General features: G+C 55.3%; 1 protein-coding gene across 1 annotated transcript in view; it reads right to left on the bottom strand.

Moving 5' to 3' along the window:
* PLB1 (phospholipase B1) overlaps positions 1-23,367 on the bottom strand; it is a 114,240-nt gene that overhangs the window by 43,083 nt on the left and 47,790 nt on the right. Inside the window, exons 18-27 of the mRNA XM_062208826.1 lie at positions 19,460-19,518; positions 17,465-17,538; positions 16,241-16,284; positions 10,915-11,023; positions 8,920-8,971; positions 7,373-7,453; positions 6,004-6,069; positions 5,733-5,833; positions 3,301-3,382; positions 85-189 (exon numbers count right to left, since the gene is read on the bottom strand). Coding sequence (XP_062064810.1) covers positions 85-189; positions 3,301-3,382; positions 5,733-5,833; positions 6,004-6,069; positions 7,373-7,453; positions 8,920-8,971; positions 10,915-11,023; positions 16,241-16,284; positions 17,465-17,538; positions 19,460-19,518 — 773 coding nt within the window. The remainder of the gene's footprint in view (positions 1-84; positions 190-3,300; positions 3,383-5,732; positions 5,834-6,003; positions 6,070-7,372; positions 7,454-8,919; positions 8,972-10,914; positions 11,024-16,240; positions 16,285-17,464; positions 17,539-19,459; positions 19,519-23,367) is intronic.

Below are 23,367 nucleotides of genomic sequence, written 5' to 3'. Positions count from 1 at the left end.
ACGGCGCTCGCACGCACACCCCGAAACAGAAGCGTGCTATTGGCACCAGCCCTCCACCTGCCGCCAGCCGCTCGCTCTCCTCACCTGGGTCTTCGGCATGTTCACTTTTTCAAAGAACGGCTGCAAAACCACCGTGAAGTCGTCCCTCGTGTCGTATCGCCCGCTGTCAATCAGCTGCTGGGTCCTCTCCTGCAAGAGGACAAGGGCACAGGCGTCGGGTGGACCTGGTCCTCTGTACCTGCTCAGCCCAAGTTCCTTCCCATGCTCGGGCACGGGAGCAAGCAGGGTCTGACTGCTGAGCGAACTCGGGCTTCAGCAAAATTGCAGCTGGCCGGGAGCCAGCTGTCACTTCTCAGGTCAGCCGCAGTCTCAACAGCTGGCCCCAACCTCTGCTGCAACCACTTACGCTTGACCCAGGCTGTCACAGAGGGAAGGAAACACCTGACCCTGTCAGCTTGACCCCAGGGTAACGGAGCCATAGCCATCACAGCTTCTGCCATGTTCAGTTCCAGAAAAACCAGTTCCTCCGGATCTGGTGCCCACTCCGACCAGGCCGGACCACTTCACCACTCAACAGGGTCTCGAGCACTTGGGGCCAGCTTTCTGGCTACAAAGGGAAGTCAGGCGTACCCATCGGGGAGCATTAATTGGGTCAGTGCAGAGACACAGATATGGCTCTTCCCAGGGTCAGCCAGAAAGAGAGCCCTTCCACCTGGGATGCCTCGTGTGCGGCTGTCCTCGCTGGTCTCCTCCAGGCACAGAGGCCTGAGCAAGGCATGCAGGGTAGGGAGGGAGGCCAGGGCCTCTCCAGAGAGAAGAGGAAGGCACAACGCTATTAGCTCGCTGTGTGACCGCCAGCAAGCAGTGGCCCTCTCTGGGCAGGGCCTGCATCACGTTGCCAGCCCCTTCCAATGCTCCCAGTTACCTTGGGGTGGTGGGGAGCAGCCAGGAGGGCTCACGGTGGAACCACACACGGTTGGGAGGAGTGGCGAGTGAGGCTGCTGGCTCATGGTAAGTGCTACGTTAACGACTACAGTTATGAACGGTGGGAGCCACCTCTGGGAGAGCGAGGGGAGCCATGGCTTCTGCAGGAAGCAGATGATTCATTGGGGACATGATGGCTTCACGTGGCCACGAGCAAGGGAGTGTCTCCAGGACACCGGATCGGGGCCTCCGTGGTGAGCGAGATTGGGTCTGGGAACGGCTGGCGTGTCTACAGCGGTCCAGAAAGGCACTTGGGGGTTGGTGCCAGGACCCCCTGCGCATACCAGGGTCTGTGGGTGCTCGAGTCCCTGACACAAGATGGCATGGCGCCTGCACAGAACCTGCACACACTTCCTGTACACTTGCAGCCACCTCGCCACCGCCTATGACGCCCAGCACGGTGCAAATGCCACGGAGGCAGACGTGGCACTGCGGCGGGCGGGAAAAGTCTGCACGCGCTCACTACAGGTGCACCCTTTTCTTCCTGCATGTTCCTGACCTACGGATGCTCGCATCCATGAACTTGGAGGTGGACTGTGGCTTCCTTCTCCTTGGCTCCTCAGCCCCGGGATCCACTTCCTGTTTGAAGTCGCCCTATGTATGGGGAGCAGCCTGTTTTCCACGGGAGAAGCTGAGGAGGACGGAGGCTCCACCCCGGCTCGTTTGCTGCTAAGGGAGGGTCCCCGACTGAGGGACAGTCTCAGCGCAGAATCCCAGCTCCCAGCCGCAGTGGGACGGCAGTGTCCGTGATGGCTTGCCTGGACTTGGTCTGCAGCCTGGTATGTACTGATCCTTAGGGCATGGCCCACAGAACGCCATGAACACTGGTGGCTTGGCCTCTGACCTCAGCTCTACCAGAAATCCTGCTTAAAGACATCTTAAGTCTGCTTAGATTAGCCCAGGAGTGCCGGAGCTTTCGTTGTTGTACCCAAGAACCCTATGGGAAATAGGGCTGCTCTCTTGGCCATACCCTCCGTGCCTTCCCTGTCCTGGTGCGGGGCGTGCACAGACGCACTGCAGCCACTGGTGTCTGCTCATGACAGAGGTGCAGAGGGGGAGCCCTCTGGAGGACAGGCGGTGGTGACAGGGTCTGCCAAATGCAGCGGCCTCACTCTGAGCCCCCCACACGCCCAGCAGGCACGGCTGCCCCCGCGGAGTCTGCAGGAAGTGGTTCTACAGCTCTTTAAAGGCGTGTTCACGCTGCTGGCATCCACAGCCCACTCTGGAAGGAAGGCTACCATTGCCCTCAGGATGGGGGACACTGGGGACACTAGAGAGGGCCGAGGGAGGCAGCCGTCCTGGTCGAGGCTTGACGGAGAAAGGACTAAAATGAGCATCCCGTGCGAGAGAGGCCCACTGCTCACATTCTTTCTCCTCCTGCACCCCATGACACCTGTTGCCACGGGCAGGGAGGGTGGAGGAACACAAGTAAGGGAGGGGGCCTCAGCCTCTATATCTCACCCAGGAGTTGAGAGCTCAGACAAGTCTCATGGCCTACTGGCCCAAGGTCACACGACAGGTGTGCACTCGTTCTAGACACAGCCACCATGAAGCTTCTTGGCATGATATTCATGGTCAAAGGCCAGGGCTGGGCCAGGCTGAAGCCAGGAGCCAGGAGCTTCTTTTGGGTCTCCCCTGTGGGTGCAGGGGCCCTAGGACTTGGTCCATCCTCTGCTGCTTTCTCAGATGCATTACCAGGGAGCTGGATTGGAAGTAGAGCAGCCAGGACTCGAACTGATGCCTGTATGGATCCCAGCACTGTGGGCGGCATTTGCTCCTGTGTAAAGGCCAGGAACTGAGACTAGGTGAGGGCTTTAGGGACTTTGCTCTGTAGCTTGATTCAGATACATGAAGCCACACCCCTTGCTGCTTCCTTGGGGTGTCTTTAAATTGGTAACCTAGGGGTGGGCCTTTGGCACAGTGGATAAGCCACTTGGGATGCCCGCTTTCCACATCAGGGTGCCTGGCTAGAATCTGAGCTACTCTGCTTCTGATCCAGCTTCCTGTTGGGAGGCAGTGGGTGATGGTCCAAGTACTTAGGTCCCTGGCACCCATGTGGCAGAGCTGCATTGAGTTCAGGGCTCTTGGCTTCAGCCTGGTCCATGCCTGGGATGTGGACCAGAGATAGAAGCTCTCTCTTTCTCTGTGATGTTTAAATAAAATGAGAATAAATTAAAAATCAACTTTTTTTTTAAACTGGCAAACAATTCAGTGCTGATTGCCTGCCCAGTGGGGGTCAAAATTGCCTCAGTCTGCACACAGGGCAATCACTTCAGACAGCAGCCCCACATGGTCACAGAGCACAGGCCGGCTTACCTGATACTCCTTGATCATTTCCATGAGGGAGGCAATTTCTGTGGAGTTGTCATCGAACTTCAGGACACAGGGACACAGAGACCTGCGAACGACACCGGGAAGCCCCCGCCCCAAGTCCCCTCCTGAGCAAGCAGGGCAGAGGCTTTGGCCTCGGGATCTGGCCCTTCTAACTCGGAGGGACCCCGAATCTGCGCTGGGGCCAGTGTGGCAGTGCAGCGGGTTAGGCTGCCGCCTGCCTGTCAGCATCCCACATCAGAGCGTGGCTTCGAGTCCCGGCAGCTCCGCTTCCAATCCTGCTCCCTGCTACTGCTCCTGGGAAGGCAGTGGAAGATGGCCCAAGTGTTTGGGCCCCTGTGCCTGGATGGGAGACCCTCAATGAGGTTCCAGGCTCCTGGCTTCAGCCTCATCCAGCCCCTGCTGTTGCGGTCATTTGGGAAGTGAACCAGCAGATGGTCTCTGCTCCCTCTCTTACTCCGTCACTCTGCCTTTCAAATAAATAAATCTTTAATTTTTTAAAGATTTTTTTTAAAGATTTATTTATTTGAGAGGCAGAGGCAGAAAGAGAAGTCTTCCATTTGCTGGTTCACTCCCCGGATGGCCACAACAGCTGGAGCTGGGGCAGTCCGAAGCCAGGAGCTTCTTCTGGGTCTCCTACATGGGTGCAGAGGCCCAAGCACTTGGCCTATTTTCCACTGTTTTCCCAGGAGTAGTAACAGGGAGCAGGATTGGAAGTGGAGCAGTCAGGACTTGAACTGGTACCCACATGGGATGCTTGTACTGTAGGTAGTGGCTTTAGCTGCTATGCCACAGTGCTGGCCCTAATAAATAAATCCTAATAAACTAACATCTGTGCTAATGGAGGACCTGGCTGGCTAACCAGTTCACTGAACCAAATGAAACAGACAAGGTCGCAGGTCTGGATTTGCGCTTGGGAATGAAACAGGTGTTTCTCCTGACATCCGCAGGAGGGGCTTACTGAGCAGTCGCCTGAGGCTGTTGGAAGGCAGAGTGGTGCAGGTGGAGCACGGCTCCTTCTAAATCATAACCACAACCACCATGCCGCAAATGGCATTAATGTTACCTGTGCTGAGCGCCGGGACGAGGGCTTTCCAGGTATTAACCTGTGTGGCCCTCCCGGCCAGCCCAGAAGCTGTGTCATCACGACCTCTGTTTTATGATGAGAACACTGAGGCACTTTCTCAAGGCCACATGGAAGCTGAGTGCGGAGCCAGCGCCTACACCTGCTCCTGCGCAGCCTGTGGCTCCGAGCAGTTGGACATCTGGCAAATACGGGCTTCGGATGCAGGGGGTGAGGGGATAACAGTAGACGGCTCAGTGGGGACTCAGCACTGCCGTGGAGGGGGAGCGCAGAGCAGCGCAGGGGGCCAGGGCAGGGTGACCCTGACGTTCGGGCACTTGGCCACTTCAGATCCGTGAACGGACCTGGCAAATGCCTCTTCCACTTTAAAGGTCTAAGAACCCCTGCTGTGGTCAGCAGCAAAGCCTCTTTGGAGAGGGGCTCTGAGCTGCTGCAGCCTGCACAGCCCAGGACCTGGAGAAGGTGGGGATGAGGGGCGAGTCAGCGGTTGAAAATAGCACAGCTGGAAGTGGCTGCGTTGACAGACACCTGTCACCCGCAGCCATCCTGTCTGCTCACAGTGCCCCAAGGCCTTCTCCAGGGCACCTGGGCAGTCTGGACCCCTCCCCCAGGGAAGCTTGGGCGTGGATCTTCAGGGGGAGCAGCCAGTGTACCCCTTAATTTCCCAGAGCATGAGTTATTCATTCAGTCATTCTGCAGACAGCTGCTGAGTCCCTGCGCTGTGCCGGCCATGGCTCAGCACTTACTAGAGGGCAAGGTGGGCAGCAGCATGTGATGACCCTGTGATGTGCTCAGGGCAATGGAGGGGCCATTCAGAGCCACAGGGGTGGGGGCAGGGGGAGGGCAGCTGTGAGATGGGTCACAGCAGAGGGGCTCTGAGGGATGAAGCCACCTCTTGGGGTCTTCTCGGGACCTTCTGTCCTCTGGACTCTGCCGATCCCGATTTGCCATCTCTCCCTCTAGCAGGTGACTGTGGCCCTAGATTTGCGAATGCACAGCCTGGAGCCCCCATGCCAAGCTGGGCCTCCAGGCAGGGGTGGGGACGCTCTGGCAGCTGTCCAGGATGTCTCTGCGGTGGCCTGAGCAACCCTTGAGCCATCCTCTTCCCTCCCGGAGGACTGAAGGCATCCCATGGCTGCCATGGCAACAGTGGCATGCGGGGAGTAGGGGAGCAGTGGAGGTCCACACTGGGGTGGAAACCCTGGGATGTCCCCCTGTAGACCTTTTCAGGTTATAAAATGGGGTGGGGAGACTCCCAGTGCTCCTCACGGCCCTACCCTCTGGTTTCCTTCTTCTAGGAACGGGGGGCGGGGGGGGGCAGTTTCCATCTCACCTGAGGATCATCCTGGGGCAGCTCACTTTAGTCTCCTGGTACAGCTCTCTCAGCTTGGAGATCTCAAGCACCTTCACCAGGTTCACAAAGGCCCGGGGAATCTGTGGAAAGGCCAGGTCTGGGGCTTCTGCTCAGGGACCCCCAGCTGGCCCCAGGCACCTGCTTTGCTACTCTCTCCTCCCCACCCCACCCCCCGACACCTGTGCATTTGGGTTGCTCAGGAGCTGGTGAAGGTGCCCCGCCAGGGTAAGAGCTGGAGGAGCCAGTGTACCTCGGCGTGGAGGATGTCCAGGGCTGTCGCGATATTGTCTGTGAAGTTCTGGGGGGAATAGCGCACCTGCAGGGAGAAGGCCGTCTCTAGAGCACCACCCACCACCGCCGCCCAGCCGCTGCAGACCCGGCTGCGTCCCCCCCCCAGGTCAGAGCGGGTGATACCAAGATAGGCTTGACCTGGGGGCTCCAGATGCATCCCCTGGGCTTGTCACAGCTGTGACTCTCAGGAAAGTATGCTTCCTCTCCCCTGGGTCTGCTGGGGAGCAGCCAGATGCGTGCATCCCACTGCCACACGCTAAGCTCTCCTGCGACTTTATCATCTCCGCTCCCAGGGCCTCGTTGATCCTACTTGGGTCCTGAACTGTCTGGGGCGCCAGACCTTCCCCAACCCCTCAAGGAGGTAATGGCGGGGAGGGCCTTGTGAGGCCCAAGTGCACCCCAAGAGTAAACACATCTCCAGTTATTCCTCCAGATAATATTTTGGGTTTTTAAAGTTTTTTGTGTGTGTGAAGCCAGGAAACTCTTTCTCTGAGGGCAATGGAACCCGGATCCCTGCTCTACAACACAGAGCAGAGTGGCGTCACCGCGGGGAGCAGAGGGAGGCCCATGGCCCCAGCTCCTCCTCTGCTCCCAGTGGTCCCGAGGCCTCCTGTGGGTCCTTCCGATCCTAGCTCCAGGAGCCCTGACCTTTGGCAGGCCATGAAGGGTCCTGGGGACAGGTCACAACTCCAGCAAGGCCACTTCCTGCCCCTCACTCTGCTGGTCCCCTCCTCCTGACGAAGGCACTGGTGTTCAAGCCACAGGTAGGAAGTCTCCCGCTCCGCCCCCACCCGGCTGCACAGTGACTCTGACTTTAGGCTGGCTTCCCGGGGCAGCCCTGGTGCCTGGCCCACGCTGCAGCATCTGTGTCTTGGGGGGAGGGGGGCGTTCCTTGAGGACAGAGCCTGTGCCGCATCTGGGTGGGATACAAGGCAGCAGCCTATGGGCTCTTGTTTCAGCTCAGAGACCTGGGTGTTCCGGCGAAGCACAGCCCCCACAGAGCAGCAGCCTTGAACTTGTGCTTCCCCTCAGCCCATGGACGTGGCTCTGAACCTGGCCTAAATGCCGTCACAGGACATTCACTTCCCCACACAGGTGGGCCTGCAAAGGCCAGCGAATACCGGAGAAAGGAGAGACTCTTCTAGGTCACTGGGATACAACCAGGCTCCCTTCGTAGGAAACGCGGGATCAGTCCTGCTTGTCCTGTTCATGTCCCCCAGCACTGAACGTGCTCTTGGTCTCAGGGTTACTCCCAGGCTGGGTCCCAGCAGCCATGGAAAAATCCTTCCCCTGGGGAGGGTCTGGAGCGATGGCCCAGGAGGACATACCGGATCATTGCAGAAATCACAGAGGTCATTGCCTCCAATGAATACGGTTATTATCTTCCAATCCTCCTGAAAATTTATCCTCTGGAACAAATAGGAAACAAACAAGTAAGTGCCTGTCTCAGGGTCAAGTCCAGGAAAACAGTGTCGAGCGAAGGGCTGGGTCCCCGCACATCCTAGCAGGTGTCTGCGTTTTCCGCTCTTTGGTTCTAGGGTCCTGACTCCTAGGTACTATATGGCGCTCTTCTCTGGGGTGCAGTCACTGGATTTCCACTCAGCTGTGTCCACACACAGTCAACCACACCTCACACTTTTCATGTGTCCTGGGGAGCAGGCACAGAATTCTGAGCTTTGGTCCTACTTCTGTGTCTAGACAGTAGGCGGGGACTAGGGAAGCTGGCCCTGGCTGTGGGAAAGGAACGTTTGTTCTAGGATCTTCTAGAAATCCGGAATTCTAATGTCAAGTTAAGGGAGAAAAGACTGCCTTTCATCGAGCAGAAGTTCTCCAAACCCACATCGCTGCACAAGTCAAAGCTGCCCACGAACAAACTGAGCTGCTGAGGCTGGTTAGAGCCGGTGGCAGCCATCAGCTCAGGCTCTGGTAGGATTCTGTCTCCTCCAAGAGGGACTGGGAGACCCCCGGGCATTTGGGGTTGCAGGGCTGGGTGGGAGGGGGCAGCCACACACACAAGCTGTGGCCCCAGGACACCTGGAACCCTCATAGCCTTTTAAATTGTCCCAGGCCTACATAGCTTTGCTTCTCTGACCTGTGCTTTCAAAAGGCAGTGGATGGCCGGCGCCATGGCTCACTAGGCTAATCCTCCACCTGGGGCGCTGGCACCCCGGGTTCTAGTCCCGGTTGGGGTGCCAGATTCTGTCCCAGTTGCTCCTCTTCCAGTCCAGCTTTCTGCTGTGGCCCAGGAGTGCAGTGGAGGATGGCCCAAGTGCTTGGGTCCTGCACCCGCATGGGAGACCAGGAGGAAGCACCTGGCTCCTGGCTTCGGATCGGTGCAGTGCACCAGCCGTAGTGGCCATTGGGGGGTGAACCAATGGAAAAAGAAGACCTATCTCTTTGTCTCTCTCTCACTAACTCTGCCTGTCAGAAAAAACAAACAAACAAACAAAAAAACACAACAACAAAAGGGAGTGGAAGGTAGAAACAACAACTCAAAATCACCCTCTTGGCTATTATCCACCCAGAAACAGCTCCAAAAACACCCTCACCTCTGTCTTTCAGAAGGAGGCTCAGCCATCTGCTCACACCTGTCCCCAGCAGGTGGCCTGCTCCTTCCCCCAGACCCTACTTTCCCAGACTGACTGCGTTCCCAGCCCCAGGCCGGACTCAGGATAAAAGTGGAATTTGACAGCTGACTGACAGGACGATATGAATGAGCAGATGGACGGGAAGCCCCTGTTCAGAGGGGTGGAGCTTCAGGCCAGGCTCCCACCCACCATTTACCCTCCCCCTGCCCCCTGCCAGCCTCATCTGTGTCGGGATCTCTCTTGCCCACTTCCTGTGCCCGAGCCGCCGCCCCCACCCCGGCACTCACCGTGTCATTCTTCATCAGGGCCACCAGCCTCTGGGCCTGGGGAATTAACCCACTGTGGGAACACACAGGAGGGAGTCATGTGAGGAGCCGGGATGGGCGAACTTGGAACGGGAATCAGAATCATAACTGGGAGGGGCCCAGGGTGGGCCTCCTGCAGGAAAGTGGGGCTCACGGCCCTGGCCCGCCCCCCTGCCCTGTTCAGGCTCTGCTGGGTGCAAGGGTGGGGAGAGGGGTGGCGCGTGGGAAGGGCAGAGCCTGTCCACCCAAGGGGGTGCCCCATGGGCTGACTGTCCTCCAAGGCGTGTGTCTGGTGATGGACTTTTCTTTCTGTCCTGGGGTGGGCTGTGCGGGGCAGAGGGTTGCCTGCCTGTGAGTGTCTACGTCCTATGGGGCTCAGCGTACGCCCGTCTCGGCTCCCTCATTGTCTCACTGTCAAGGTGACCTGATTGAGTCAGGGGCACCTGGGCTGACACTTATGGCCTCTGCTTAATTGTGGGAACATGAAGTAAGTTCTCAGCTTAAAAGCCCTGCAAAATAGATACACCCCCATCACAGAGGGCCACTGGGAGCAGAGACCGAGGTGGGCAGAGCACCCCTGGGGCTACACAGCACGGGCTGACCCCTGCTCCTACCGCTTGGCTCTGGGACCTCAGCCAAGCACTTCACCCTTGCAAACCTCGTCTTTCCCTCTGTATAATGGGCACAGGGAGCAGCGCCTTCTTCACGCGGCTGTGGGAGACCTAACCAACGAGCCACACTGAGAACTTAGAACAGGGCATGGCCCACGACAAGTTACGGCCACTGAGTGTACCGTCACCCCCACTGTCACCATCAGCGAAGCCCCTGCCCTGGTGTCCAGTAGGAAATCGTAGCTGTCACCCTCTTCCCCTCTGCGCTGTCACTCTCGCTGGCCTGGTGTGGTCATCATGCACCCAGCCGGGACGAGCTCTCCTGGGTGGGGCTGGGTGGGGGCTGTGGGGAAGGCTCCCCCCCTCCCCCAGCCCGTTTTCTCATCTGCAAACCTGCAGCTGTCAGGGCAGGAGCGTTCCCGGCCCTCGGCTGTATCCATCTCAGGGTGATGCACGAGCATTGCACCCTGCTGCCCTGTGAGAGGAACGGAGACCCGGCTTGGAAGAAAGTGTGCAGGGCACAGCGGGCGCAGGCTGTGTGGTCAAGCCGCTGCTCTTGCCTGGGCCCTGCAGCTCCGTCATCCGTGACATGGGAATCGTTATCCATGGTACCCCCCTACCCCATCCCCTGGATCGTGCTGGGTTCGCTCGTGTCACAGAGCACCCAGGCCTCGGGCAAAGCAGAGACAGAAATCTGGGGCCAGATCAATCACACGCTTCTGGTCACTTTCATGCTTTCAATTCTCCGACTTCATTCTAGCTGTCCCCTGACCTGGTCATGCCTACAACTGCCTCTGAACACACACTGCCAGCCAGTGCATGCGTGGAAAAGGCAAAACCATGGTGCTACTGAACCACGCTGACCGGCCCACTCCCGGGGAGCAGCCAATCGGGGCGTATGGATGGAGACATGGTGGTCTCCGTGCTCACTGCAGTGGACCACAGGGACCCCCATCTGGACCCCACGTGTGTGTTTTCTTTAAAGCTCCCCTGAGCTTACACCCACCATGGTGTCTGCACCTCCCAGCCACCCCATGGGAGAGAGCTAAGGGGGAAGCTGGGACACATAGCCGGGACTCGCGGCACTGTAAGGATACAGAGCCCAGAGGCTGGGAAGGCCGCGCAAGGGAGGCGGCACCGTGGGACAGCAGCAGGCACCTGGGGGCCCCTCGCCCTGGCCCTGTCTCCCGTGGGCGTGAGATCCACACACAGGACTCCCAGGACTCACTCAAAGCGCCTGCCCAGCTTCAGAGTCACTGTGACTAGTTTCTGCCTGAGTGGGAACAGGACAAAGGACACCCGTGACAGAGCCCAGGCCAAGCTTCAGCCACAGGCCCTGGCCTGGGCCAGGCCCTCCTCTACTCACTCGGCTCGGGCGCCCGCCACTGCCTGGTTGAAGAAGGCTTGGGAAGTGGTCTCTTTCCCGGTGCCGACGGAGAAGCCCTGCAGGGAAGGGTTGAATTCCCGGAGGATGTCTGGCGAGACAAGAAAGGAGATGCTCCGTGACCACTCCGAGTGACAAGTGACGTTTCGGGGACCGAAGGGGGCCTGGGAAAGCAAAGTCGCCCCTGCCCCACTTCCTCACCCCCAGCCCAGAGGCAGGAGGTTGAAGTAGGCCGATGCTTGGCCACAGGTACAGCATGCACTAGCTGCTTAATGAGTGAAGTGTTTTTCTCCTGCATTTTCCTTTTTTCCAAATACACAAGCTGTCTTCAAAACGTTCATGGAAAATGCACATTACGAGAAATTACAAATGAATTTTAATTTTTTTTTGCACTAAAATAAACTTAGCTTCGAATTCCACTTTCCATGAACTTTTTGAAGTACCTTTGTACTTATCCTTCCATTCTGCTTCCTTGACAGATAATTCACATACCACACAAGTCGCCAAGGTACAGGTGTGTTCATGGCGTGAGGCAACTCTCACCACAATCAACTCAAACGTTCGCCCGGCCCCTCAGACCGTGCCTGTGCCCCTCAGCCATCCCCACCCCGCAAGCACAGCTCCGTCTCTGCAGGCTTCTGTATTCTAGATGCCTCACCTAAGTGAAATCATGCAACACTTTTGTGCCTGGCTTCTTTCACTTAGCGCAACTCCTCCCACATTCACCCACGTGGTGACGCACGTTAGAACTTCCCCCTTTTCCTCGCTGAATAGTATTCCAGCGTGTGGCTTTACCATACTTCATGTATCCGCTCTTCAGCTGTTGCATTGGGGTTGTTTCCACTTTTTGTCTATGGTAAATAATACTGCGGTGAACATTTGTGTACAAATATTTATGTGGATTTTTCTTGTATACAGTCTTAAGAATGGAATTTCTGGGGCTGGCACTGTGGTGTAGCAGGTTAAGCTGCCACTTGCGATGGCTGGCATCCCACAGGGGCCGTGGTTTGAGTCCCAGATGCTCCGTTTCCCATCCAGCTCCCTGCTAATGCACCTGGGAAATCAGGGTGCTTGGGCCCCTGCACCCACATGGGAGGCATGGAGGAAGCTCCTGGCTTTAGCTTCGCCCAGCCCCTGCCAGCCATAGTGGTCATTTGGGGAGTGAACCAGGGGATGGAAGACACCTCCCTTCCTCCTTCCTCCTCCTTCTGGAACTCTGCTTTTCAAATAAATAAAAATATGAAGAATTTTTTTTTTGACAGGCAGAGTGGATAGTGAGAGAGAGAGACAGAGAGAAAGGTCTTCCTTTTTGCCATTGGTTCACCCTCCAATGGCCGCTGTGGCCTGCACATCTCGTTGATCCGAAGCCAGGAGCCAGGTGCTTCTCCTGGTCTCCCATGCGGGTGCAGGGCCCAAGGACTTGGGCCATCCTCCACTGCCTTCCCGGGCCATAGCAGAGAGCTGGCCTGGAAGAGGGGCAACCGGGATAGAATCCAGCGCCCCGACCGGGACTAGAACCCAGTGTGCCGGCACCGCAAGGCGGAGGATTAGCCTGTTAAGCCACGGTGCTGGCGAAAATTTTTTAAAAGGTGGAATTTCTGTATCTGTATCGTATGGCAACTCTATTTAACTTTTTGAGGACGTGACAGGCCTCTTGCTCAAAAGTGCACCATTTACATTCCATGCCCAGCGGACTCAGAGCAAGGCTCAGCTCCCCACAGCCTCACCAGCGCTTGTGACCTCATCACCCTGAGGGTGACGGCGGTATCTCACTGTGGTTCTGACTGGCACCGAGAGTTACTGAAGTTGAGCCTTTTTTCTTATGGGCCATTTGTTTATCTTCAATGGAGAAATGACTGTTCACATCCTTTGTCCAGTTTTGTTTTTAATTATTGAGTTGTAGAAGTTCTTTCTAATTTCTAGATTCAAGTTTTTCATTACGTAAATCACTGGTACGTGTTTTCTCCTACCCTTTGGGTTGTCCTCACTTCCTTGCGAGCATTCTTTGAAACATAACTTTTTCTTTTTTCCCTTTTGCCACTTCTGTTTTTGGTAGCAAATCTAAGGAGACGTTAATAACCCCAGGTCATGGAGATTGCTCCTGTAGTTTCTCCTCAGCGTTAGGCTCGGCTCTTACACTTGGGTCGATGATCAGTGTTGGGTGACTCTCGGGAAAGGGTGCGAGGAACAAGTCCAGCTTCCACGCGATGGCCCCGGCACCATTTGTCGCAAAGATGGTTCTTTCCTTGCTGGATGGATGGCTTTGGAACCCTTGTTGAAAACGGGTTCAGCATAAATCGGAGGGTCTGATGCTCAGCGCCACTGTTCTCTGTGTCTGTCCTCACACCAGGACCACGCTGTCCTGATTGCTGGAACCTTCGCCGGAGTTTTGAAATTAAGGAGTAGGAGTCCTCTAAATGTGTCCGTCCTTGACAAGACTGCTTTGGCTATTTTGGGCCCTTAGGTTTCCACATGAGTTTTAGGATCTGCCTGCCACCTTCTGCCAAGAAGCCAGCTGGCATTTTGATAGGATTACACTGAATCTTTAGATTCATTTAGGAAAGTATTGCTATCCTAACAAAAGTAAATCAGAGCCACAAATATGGGATGTCTTCATTTTTTAAGCAGTGTTTGATGATCTTAAAAGTATGAGACACATTTACTTCAGTAAGTTCATTCAGTAAGTTTCATTCTTTTTGGTTCTGCTGTATTTAATTTCATTTTCAGATTAATTGCGTGTACAACATAAATACAATTGTTTTTTGTATATTAACTTTTACCCTGCAACTTGGCCACATCCATTTATTAATTGTAATAATTGTAATAGATTATTTAGGACTTTTTTTTTTAAAGGTTTATTTCAAAGGCAGAGTGATGGGGGGGTAGGAGAGGGAGAGGAAGATGTTCTACCTACTGGTTCACATCTCACATGGCCGCAATACCCAAGGTCAAAGCCAGGGTCCAGGAACTTCATCCGGGTCTCCCACGTGGGTGGCAGGGCCCCAAGAACTCTGGCCATCATTTGCTGCCTTCCCAGGTGCGCTAGCAGGGAGCTGGATCAGAAGCAGAGCGGCTGGAACTCAGACTGGTGCTCTGATACGCAACGCTGGCATGGCAAGCGGTAGCTTCAAGCACCGCGACCCAGTGCCAGCCCCCTTAGGGCTTTCTATGCACCAGGTCGTGTCATCTTCAGAGAAACAGTTTAATTTCATTTCCAATCTTGATGTGTTTTTTCTTTCATTTTCTCGTCCAGCTGCTAGGACTGGAATCTCTGGTATGATGCTGAACACCAGCGGCAGAGCATACAACCTTGTCTCAGCCCCAGGCCTGGGGGCAAGGCAGCAGCCATCTCTCTGTGAGCCGCCAGCTTGTAGGACACACCTTCATCAGGCCAGGCATCCTTCTCCCAGCTTGGTCTATGTTTTTGTGGGAAAGAGCTGTTGGATTTTGTGAAAACGCCTCTTCTCATCCATTTAGATGACTGTGTGGTTCTTGTACTTTATTGTATTGGTATGGTGTATTACATTAATTGATTTTAGAGGGTTTTAAATGTTGCTGGATTGGATTGCTAGTGCTCTGTTGGGAAGTTGTGTCCACATCCATGAGAGATATTGGGCGGCAGTTTTCTTGCCTTGTGATGTCTTTACCTTATTTTGGTATCGGAGTAAAACCCACCGAGCTCGTTGGGAAGTGTCCCCTCCGCTATTTTTGGGAGGAGTTTGTAAAGAATTGCTGGCCTCAGTTACTAATGTTTGACAGAATTCACCAGTGACAGTAGGAAAGCCCCGGCTTTTTGTTGGTGGAAAGTTTTTAAATTAAAATTTAAAAGCTAATTTATTTGCTTGTTATTAAACCTATTCTGATTTTCTATTATTCAGTTTCAGCTTGTGGCTTTCTAGGAATTTGTCCATTTCTTCTATAAGTCACCTGATTTACCGACATGTTCTCACAATCGTATTTTCACAAGGCCAGTGGCATCTCCTCTCTCTCCTGGTTCTGAGCCACCTCCCCTCACCCCATCCATCTGAGTTAAGACTTCGCTAGTTGGCTTGATTTTTCTTCCCGTCTCATATGTTTTCATGTCTTTCCTACACTGGATATACAGTTGACTTTTCACTTTCTACTTCCCCAAGTTAGCTACGAACTCCGGAGAGCAAAGTCTGTAGGTGCATCAGGGCCTCATAAAACGGTCAATGTTTATGGACTGAAAAAAACAAAGTTCAGACAGGTTAGGAAAACTGTTCACAGCCACACAGCCGCCGAGAACAGAAGCTCAGGCTAGAGCGCTGGGCGCGGAGCTCCAGCCCGGGGCCTCCCCCGTGCCTGTCTGCTGGGACCAGCGGGAGGAGAGAGCCGGGCGGCGGGCAGGACTGCAGGGGTCTCTGTCATCCATCAGCGCGTTCCCAGACCCCAGCACCGCAGCAGGTCTTCTCCATACAGCCGCCCTGGACATGCCCTGTGGCTCTGGGGGCACTGGGCCGATGGAATCACGCCACCCCAACAGCAGGAGGGGCTTTGAAATCGGCAGGGCTGCCTGCAAATGGGGTCTCTGGACCCGGGAGGTGGTGGGTGCCCGTTCCCGGCGGCTCCAGCATCAGCCCGCACCGGGGCTGGCCGAGAACTTGCTGGGCACCCGGCCATCTCTGCTGTAGCCACTCCATCCTGTTTCCTTGCCTGGTGTGGTCTGTTCTTTTCCGAGAGCAGAGTTGGCGGCCTTCTCGTTTCCCCCTAAACTTTGTGAGTGGCTGTAACGATCGGTTCTCACGTCTGCCTCTAAGGAGACAAATTCCCAAAGAGACGTGGTGGTGTCATTGGCACCTCGCTCTACTTCCATCGTGGAGGCTCTGTCCCAACCTTCTGTCCTAAGCTTTCTAACACATTTTCCTGTGGTTTTCCCCGCTGCATTATCCAGCCCTACAAACTGTTTTCACATCTTGCTAGGAAAAATCTGATCAAGCAACACCCATTTCCAGGAGCTACCCCCAGGACCCAGCCCCCCGCATGCCACAGGTGCCCCGATCCGGGCCTCCCAGACCCGGCTCTGCTTCGGGCAAGCAAAGCAGGTGGGCGCGTCCGCCTCCTCCCTTTGGACTTGGCTAGAATTTGGCCCAAGCTCTCTCTTCCTCTCTTCTGTCCTTGAACAAAAGGTAATTTCTTGCCGGCGCCCCTTGGCCCTGGCTGAGGCTTCCCAAGGCACGGCAGCCTTGGGACAGCAGCGCCCCCTGCCGCCCAGGGCTGAGCCCCACCGCCCGCTCCCCCGCCGCCTCCAGGGGGCGCTGCGGCAGCGCCCGCCGCGAGGCGTACTCACTGGCCAGGGTGGTGACGGTGCTGATGTTCTGGTCGCCCCCGACACTGCGTGGAAGGGAGAGACAGACAAGGTTTCAGAGGCCGGCAACCCTCCCGCGTCCACGAAGCAGCAGCCCCGGGGCTCGCAGCGAGCCCTTCCCCCTCGCAGACCCCTCCCCTCGCCCGCGCTCGGGATCACCCCCAGACTGGCACCAGCACCGATGATTTTGTTGCACTCCAGCTAAACTTGGAGCCCCACGTAGGGGCGGACACTGAAATGGACCCTGGCGCCGCCCAGGGAAGGCAGCCGCCCTGGGCGACCCCTGCAGCTGTGCATTGAACGTTATTACTCAAAACACAGAAAAAGAAAAAAAACCCTGCCCCATCTTTCCCTTCCTGTTGGCCGCAGTACTGTTTTTAAAAGGGGCGACCTGAGGAGCGTGAGCCCTCTCCCAAGCCAGTTCTAAAGAGCAGATCAAAGCGAGACGACATTCCAGAGCTGTCTGGACTCCCTGCTTTGCCAAGCACGCCTGCAATACCTAACAGGCTCTTGAAACCCTGGGCCCAACCGCGCAGCAACGCCAGGCTGGATGCCGGGGATTCGGCGCTTGGGCTGAAGCTGGGGTCAGATGCAGAGGCTGCGGCCAGGCTGCAGAACCCCCAGATGTGCCCCGCCCAGCCTCTCGGGGCCCGGAAGTAGGGTCGGAGCCTCGCTCCTGGAAGCCGGGATGATGCTGGCTTGGGGTCACAGAGCACCTGCTGCGATTCTGGCGCTCTTCCGGCCCTGGACTGGCTGTTGTCCCTGTTGTCCCTCTCCCCACCCCCAGCCTTGCTTCTCCCACTGTGAGGTGAAGGGCCCTTCTATGAGGCCAGTGCCGAGTGGTGAAATTCCCTCTCAGCCTCAAGGTGTTACTATTTCTGCATCCAAGGCAGGTGCCCCGCCCAGAGGGGACGCACAGAGCTGGCAGCTGGGCTCCAGGTCCAGCTGCAGGGCCTGACGAGGCCGCCTTCTCGGATGACATCACAGGGGACACGTGGAAGATGGAGAAGCATTTCCCACCCAGACCCTCATGTGAGCTTCTCCCCTGAGCCCTCCGCGCCTCGGATCCCGGCTCCTGTTTGGGAGAGCTGACAGATGCCTTCCTCAAACCGAACACAGAAATCTGTCTTGGAAAAGCACTAGCTGGCCCATCCCCTGCTGGAGCAATGGTTTTCTAGAATGTTCCTGGCCACGCCCCCTGCTCACCTCCAGGAGAGGCCTCGGTACTGAGTAAAGACATCCAGGATGTTCCCGGGCTGGGACCCGGCCCCGTTGCCTGCCTGGAAGGGACAAGAAGGGTGAGTTTTCCTGCTTTCCCCTCCCTGGCCCCCTGACTGCCCACTGCGGCAGGGTCTGTGCATTTATCCTGGCTGGGACCGCCGGGGGGTGAGGTCCCTAGAACCTGGAGTCCAGACAGTGCCAGCTCAGCACGCACCCCTCCTTTCCATGGGGGCACCCACAGTACTGCCTCCTTCCACAAAACCTGCCCTGGGGTCCAGTGAGGCCAGCACCAGTGCTCTGGGGCTAGCGTGCCGAGGACGTGTTTCAGGGTCCTGTCTTCCTGGTTTTGCTTTTTAAGTTGTGAAACGTACCCTAAAACAAAGCAACATAATCCTCTTGTTCCCATACATGTCACACATGTGCCTCTTAAACATGAGTAATGACATGAAATCCCACAGGCAAGGGCTACAGCTGGGTAGGAGCAATAATTTTTGTTCTGCAGCACAAAATAATAATTATGGTCAACAATAATTGACTATTTCACATGGGCTAGTAGAGAGGATTTTGAGTGTTCCCAACACGAGGAAGTAGTAAATCTCTTAGGCGATAAACACGCCAAATACCTCATTGTTACGGTATTCACATATTGACATGGGTGCCCTGTAATATGTACTAATACCACGTGTCCATTCAAATAAAAAGCAAAACAAAATGGCGCATGGACTCCCACTTACTACCAGCCAGCTGAAGAGGGAACGAGGGCTTTAAAACCACCACGTGCACGCACTCCACAGGTGCATGTTCGTGCCTTGCCTGAAGTGTGTTGTCTCTGGGCGGAGCTGCGCGCCGAGGGCAGGCTGGAGGCAGGCCCCCTGGCAGCCGGGCCAAGGCTGACCTCCAAGGGCTGCGGTCTCCATGCCCTGGGACCCAATTCCTCTGCCAGCTTTGTCAAAGTGCTGCCTCCCCCACGAAGTCCCGAGCTGCTGGGCTGATTCTTGATAGCTCCTTATCCTTAGGACATCTTCAGGCAGAACAGGAGGCTGGGAGAGGGGGTCTGAGAGCCCACCGGGCAGGAAGGGATTGGGACGAATGGTATGTGAAGGTGCTAAGGAGCGTCAGTCCCTGGACAGTTATGAGCAGCAGGGCTCTGGCGTTAGGAGCCACTGAAGCACCGTGGAGAGGGCCACCAGAGGACAGGGTCCCTGCATGGTGGTCCTGGCCCCGGCGCTTACAGCCTGTGTGGCCTGGGCACTCCCTTCTCCTCGCCTGGCCTCACCTTCCTCACAGGTTGCATTTAGGGAAAGCCACAGTGGCCAGGGTTTCATCACAGGGTTACTGAACAAAATACGTTGTAAGAGGCCCCAGACGTGCCAGGTGCCAGCTGGTCCCTGGGGGATGTTCAGCTGGAGACTAGGGACCAGCAGCTGAACTCCATTTGGGTCTGGGGACCTCCCAGGCTCCCAAGGGCCCGACCCTACTTGCCATGGGTATCTTTGCGGGGTCTGGGGCTTCACTGTGGGGCAGCTGCCGAGGCGTCACCTTTGGTACCCCTGCCTCCTCCACTGGCTCCCCTTTTCTCACCCCTCCACCCCTAGCACTTGTTCCCGTGTTATCCTCTCCACACCTCGCTCCTTGGTACTTGCCCTTGGCTTTCCTACTGGATCTCTGAAGGTGTTCTAGACCATGCCCAGGAGACCCGGCCCCCCCCAAGCTGCCCAGTGCTGACAGGCTGTGCGACCTCGGGACAGGTCACTTCTGTCATCCCTGCTCCCTCTGGGCCCCACCACTTCCTGCCATCTCCTTTACTCTAGCACTGGGAGAGAGCAGCAGGGAAGGAACGCTGGGTGGGAGTTGGGGGGGGGGGGGGGACGGGAGTTCAGGTCCAGCGCTGGGAGACCTTCTGCACCTACTTCCCCCTCCAGGTCTCAGGTTGGTCATCTCTCCTCTCCCACCCCTTCCTCCTACACCCAGGTAACTCACCGTGAGGGAGTCGCCCATGGCGCCTATGACCTTGATGTCGGCAGGCTTCAGCCTGTGAACTGAACAGACGAGCGAGAGTGAACAGACCAGGAGATTTTCCCAGAAGGCACGGGACCCATCACCCCTGCAGACAAATGAACGCTTTCCGGGAGCCAGGCGAGGAAGCCAGCTTCTGATCGTCACACCCACCCCTTGGACAAAGCATCGGACAAGCCTGGCCTCGAACATGGGGTCGGCAAGACCAGGCACAGAGCCCAGCGGGGGCAGGCACAGAAAGGGGCACCCGGATTTACAGGGGGATGCACCTGCGAGCATTTGGTGAGACCCTGATGCAACGGGGTGAGCAGGTGAGGGCGCAAGGAAGGAATGGTGGTGGGGACATAATTCACAGGCTACTCAAGGACCCCGGGGTTTTGGGACACAAAGTTCCTCCACAGGGAAGAGGGAAATACTGTTATACCACTGAATACTTTTTAAATTGGGGCAAAATTTGCATAATATAAACTTAACTGCCTGGAAATGAGCACTTTGGTGGCATTTAGTGCATTGCAATGTCTTGCCATCATCTTCTCCATCTGGTTCCAAAAGATTTTTAGTTCCTCAAAAGGAAGCTCTGTCCCCATTAAGTACCTGCCACTCCCCCACCGCCTGGGTCCCTGGTAACCAGTGATCAGCTTTCTGCCTCTGGATTTACTTCATCAGTGTGTTATATACATAGAGCCCTATGCTACGTGACCACACATCTCTAGTTTCTTCTGCTTTGCTTCCTGTTATCAAGGCTCAACCATGTTGTGGCATGGATCACTAATTCACTCCCTTTTTATGGTTGAATAACATTCTACCATGCGGAAATACCATAGTTTGTTTATCTACTCATCTGTTGATAGGCATTTGCTGCCATGAACATTTGTATGCATTTGATTGAAGGCTACCTCTTAGTTGGGTACATGCCTAGGAGTGGAACTGGGGGAGTCATCTGACAGCCCTATGACACCCCACCTTTAACTTCTTGAGACTCTTTTTTTAAAGTTCTTGAGTACAGGTGCAGGCTGTGGTGTGGGGAAGGAGCTACAAGCTCTTGTGACCAGCACACCGAACAGGCAGTGGCTGTTCAGAAATGGAGAATGCCTTCCTGAAGCCGCAGGGCCAAGGAGAAGATGGGAAGCAGCCTAAAGATAATCACTCATAAAGAGAAGTCATGGTGAGAAGTCTCAGATGATACAAAGGTGCATGGGTGCACGGCTGCACGAGGCTCCCCCCGTGGAGGTGTGGCGAGTGTGGGAGCAGGCTCCCTGGGGCAGGGGCATTTGGATTAAGCCCAGGAAGTGGAAAGATGAGGCAGGGCAGGGGAGAAAAACAAAGGCTGACCCATGCAGTGGGGAAGCCCTGACGTCTGTCCAGCAGAGCGAGTCCCACATTTGGCTTTCGGATACATGGAGGTGACTCTGGAGGTCCCACTGGAAAGGCAGGTTAGGGTGCAAGCCTTCCATGCCTGGCTAGCCAGCGAGGAGACTAACACGGACGGCTGCTTTCTGAGCTTAGCTCATTGCTTGCATACACACCCTGGCGCTGCACCCATCCCTTCCACACCTGGGAATCCATATGCCCTAGGCAGGAACTTCAAAAAATTGGAGGAAACATAATGAAAAGGTGAAATTATTTTGATGCAAAAATTTTCAACTCCATGCAGAGTTTTCCATATTATATACTTTTCCTGAACTTTTGGAAGCTCTCTCATATTCATGGATTTCATTTTTTTGTATCAAAATAAATTTTGTATTTTAATTCCATTTTACACCAGCTCTGTGAAGGACCCTTCCATGCAGCTCACCGCCCCCAATGATCTCATTCCCAAGGGCGCCCGGACTCGGCCAGGGCTCCAGCTGTGCTCCCAGATGTACCTGCTGTCGCCACAGGCAGGGCAATGCTGCCGCTGCACCGCATTGTGCAAACAGCCCTCATGGACCACAGAGAAGCCCCGCTCTTGCAGGCGGCCTTCTCGACAGCCTACAAACCCCGCAGTGAGAGGACGAGCTGCTTTCCACACAGCTGGACTACCTCTGATCTCCAGCACCCACCAGCACCCAAAGCCCGACCGTGTAAGGAGCCCCGTGCCAGAAGCTGTGGCAGCGCTCAGCAGGAGGATGCTCAGAGGGGTCACCTCTTCCACCTTCTCTGGCCCACCGACGGAGAACTGCCGCTCGCTCTGAGGATGCGCTCCCAACGGGAAAGTGCCTGCACCTTTCTACGACAGGGTGCAAACCAACGCATGCGCAGTTGTGAACATGTGTACAAAACATAAAAGGGACCAGTCATCAAGCTAGGGCTGGCCTCAGCTGGGGCACTTGCTAGCCCACGATGGCTGGGTGCCACCCTCTCATTCAGTAGACCTGGGGCGAGCCCAAGGACGGGCATTTTCAATGCATTCCCATGCAAAGCCGATACTGCCATGTGCCAGGGTTCCACTCTGAGAACTACTACCACACTTCTCTTGTACAATCTTGGCAGCCATCCCCTTCTGCATTTGCAGCTCAAAGGGAAGAACCACTTTTCCTGCACGTACGCAGAAACTTCCTCTTGGCCGGCACTGCTGTTGCAAAGCCGGAAGGCAGGTCTGCAGCTCTGCCTCTTAGTCTCCAGCTCCACTTCGGAGGCCCCCCTCTCCTTGCTCACCATGTCGGGAATGCCCCCTTCCACATGACCACAGCCCGCTCGGCCCTGCCCGTCCTTCCACAGCTATGCTATGCGGTTACAAGAACAATATCAAATCACAAAGCCAGCTGCACACATTAGCACATGTCCACAGGGCTGAGCGTGAGAACTTGAAAATGACCTCTTCTTAAAGAAATCAGGCTATGGGCAAAAAAGGCTACAGAACAGAAAATAAAACCCCCTCCCCTCAACTCTAGAGTGGTTTATTTTTTGCTCCTGCTAATGATCGCCAATCACTACATTCTTGCTGCCATAATGCATAATCGACTTGAATTCTATGAACACTCGTTAGCGTGCAAAGGTTAGGAGAAGTCTTTGAGGCTGGTAAAATGTGGAAGCATTATTACTACCGATTGCTAAAGACACAACTGAAATGGACTCCATCTTTGAAATGTGTCGTGGGCAGAAAGGAAACACACACGTACGTGTGTGTGTGTGTGTACGGATGGATAGAGGGGTGGATCGACTGACTGTTGGAGGAGGGAGTCCTCCAATTAATCTTCACAAGGATTCTTAGCAAGAGACAATAAACCAAATGAGTGCAGCAAGCCTCCGTGGGGAGAATTGACCTATCTGAGATTTGTTAAGATAGAGCCCAACTCACTTCACTGGTTTAATATTTTGCAGACCTCCATTTGAGGTTTGTTAATGTCATCATCTACAACAAAAACACAGCCTAGAAATACAGCAAAGCACTTGAGCAGTGGTTCTCCTTGGCAAAAAAAAAAAAATTAAGAGATAAGATTAAACTTGCGTGGGCCAATTGGCTAAGCATTATCTGGTACAGACTGTCCACCACCTTGAAAGAAATTGATAAACACATCATTAACTCATCACGATTTCTACAGAGCAGCCTCTTATCGAAGGCCATCCAAGCTCTGATTAAGTATCACGATTAGCAAGGAAACTGTCCACTATCCCCAGCAAACTGCACTCAGGAGAAAGGCCGGGCACACTGGTGCTTGCTCTTATGTAACCCAACAAACTAAACTGCCTGGGACCACAATCTGAACAAACTAGATTTCAGTTGTCAGCTAGGGCTTCGCTGCCCATGTGCTCTCTGATCTTAGGGACTGTGCAAACACTTCCACGGCTGGGGCACCCTGCTGGCACGAGACAGGAGCCATGCTTCTGCCCTTGGAGTCTTCGGTATGAATTTTTACGTGTACCTTGCACGCAGTAGGAGCTCAAGAAAT

Source organism: Lepus europaeus, chromosome 13 (genome assembly GCF_033115175.1).
Source record: "Lepus europaeus isolate LE1 chromosome 13, mLepTim1.pri, whole genome shotgun sequence".
NCBI classification, from domain to species: Eukaryota; Metazoa; Chordata; class Mammalia; order Lagomorpha; family Leporidae; genus Lepus; species Lepus europaeus.
Note: the sequence above shows the minus strand (reverse complement) of the source record. Positions and strands in the feature narration are given on the sequence as shown.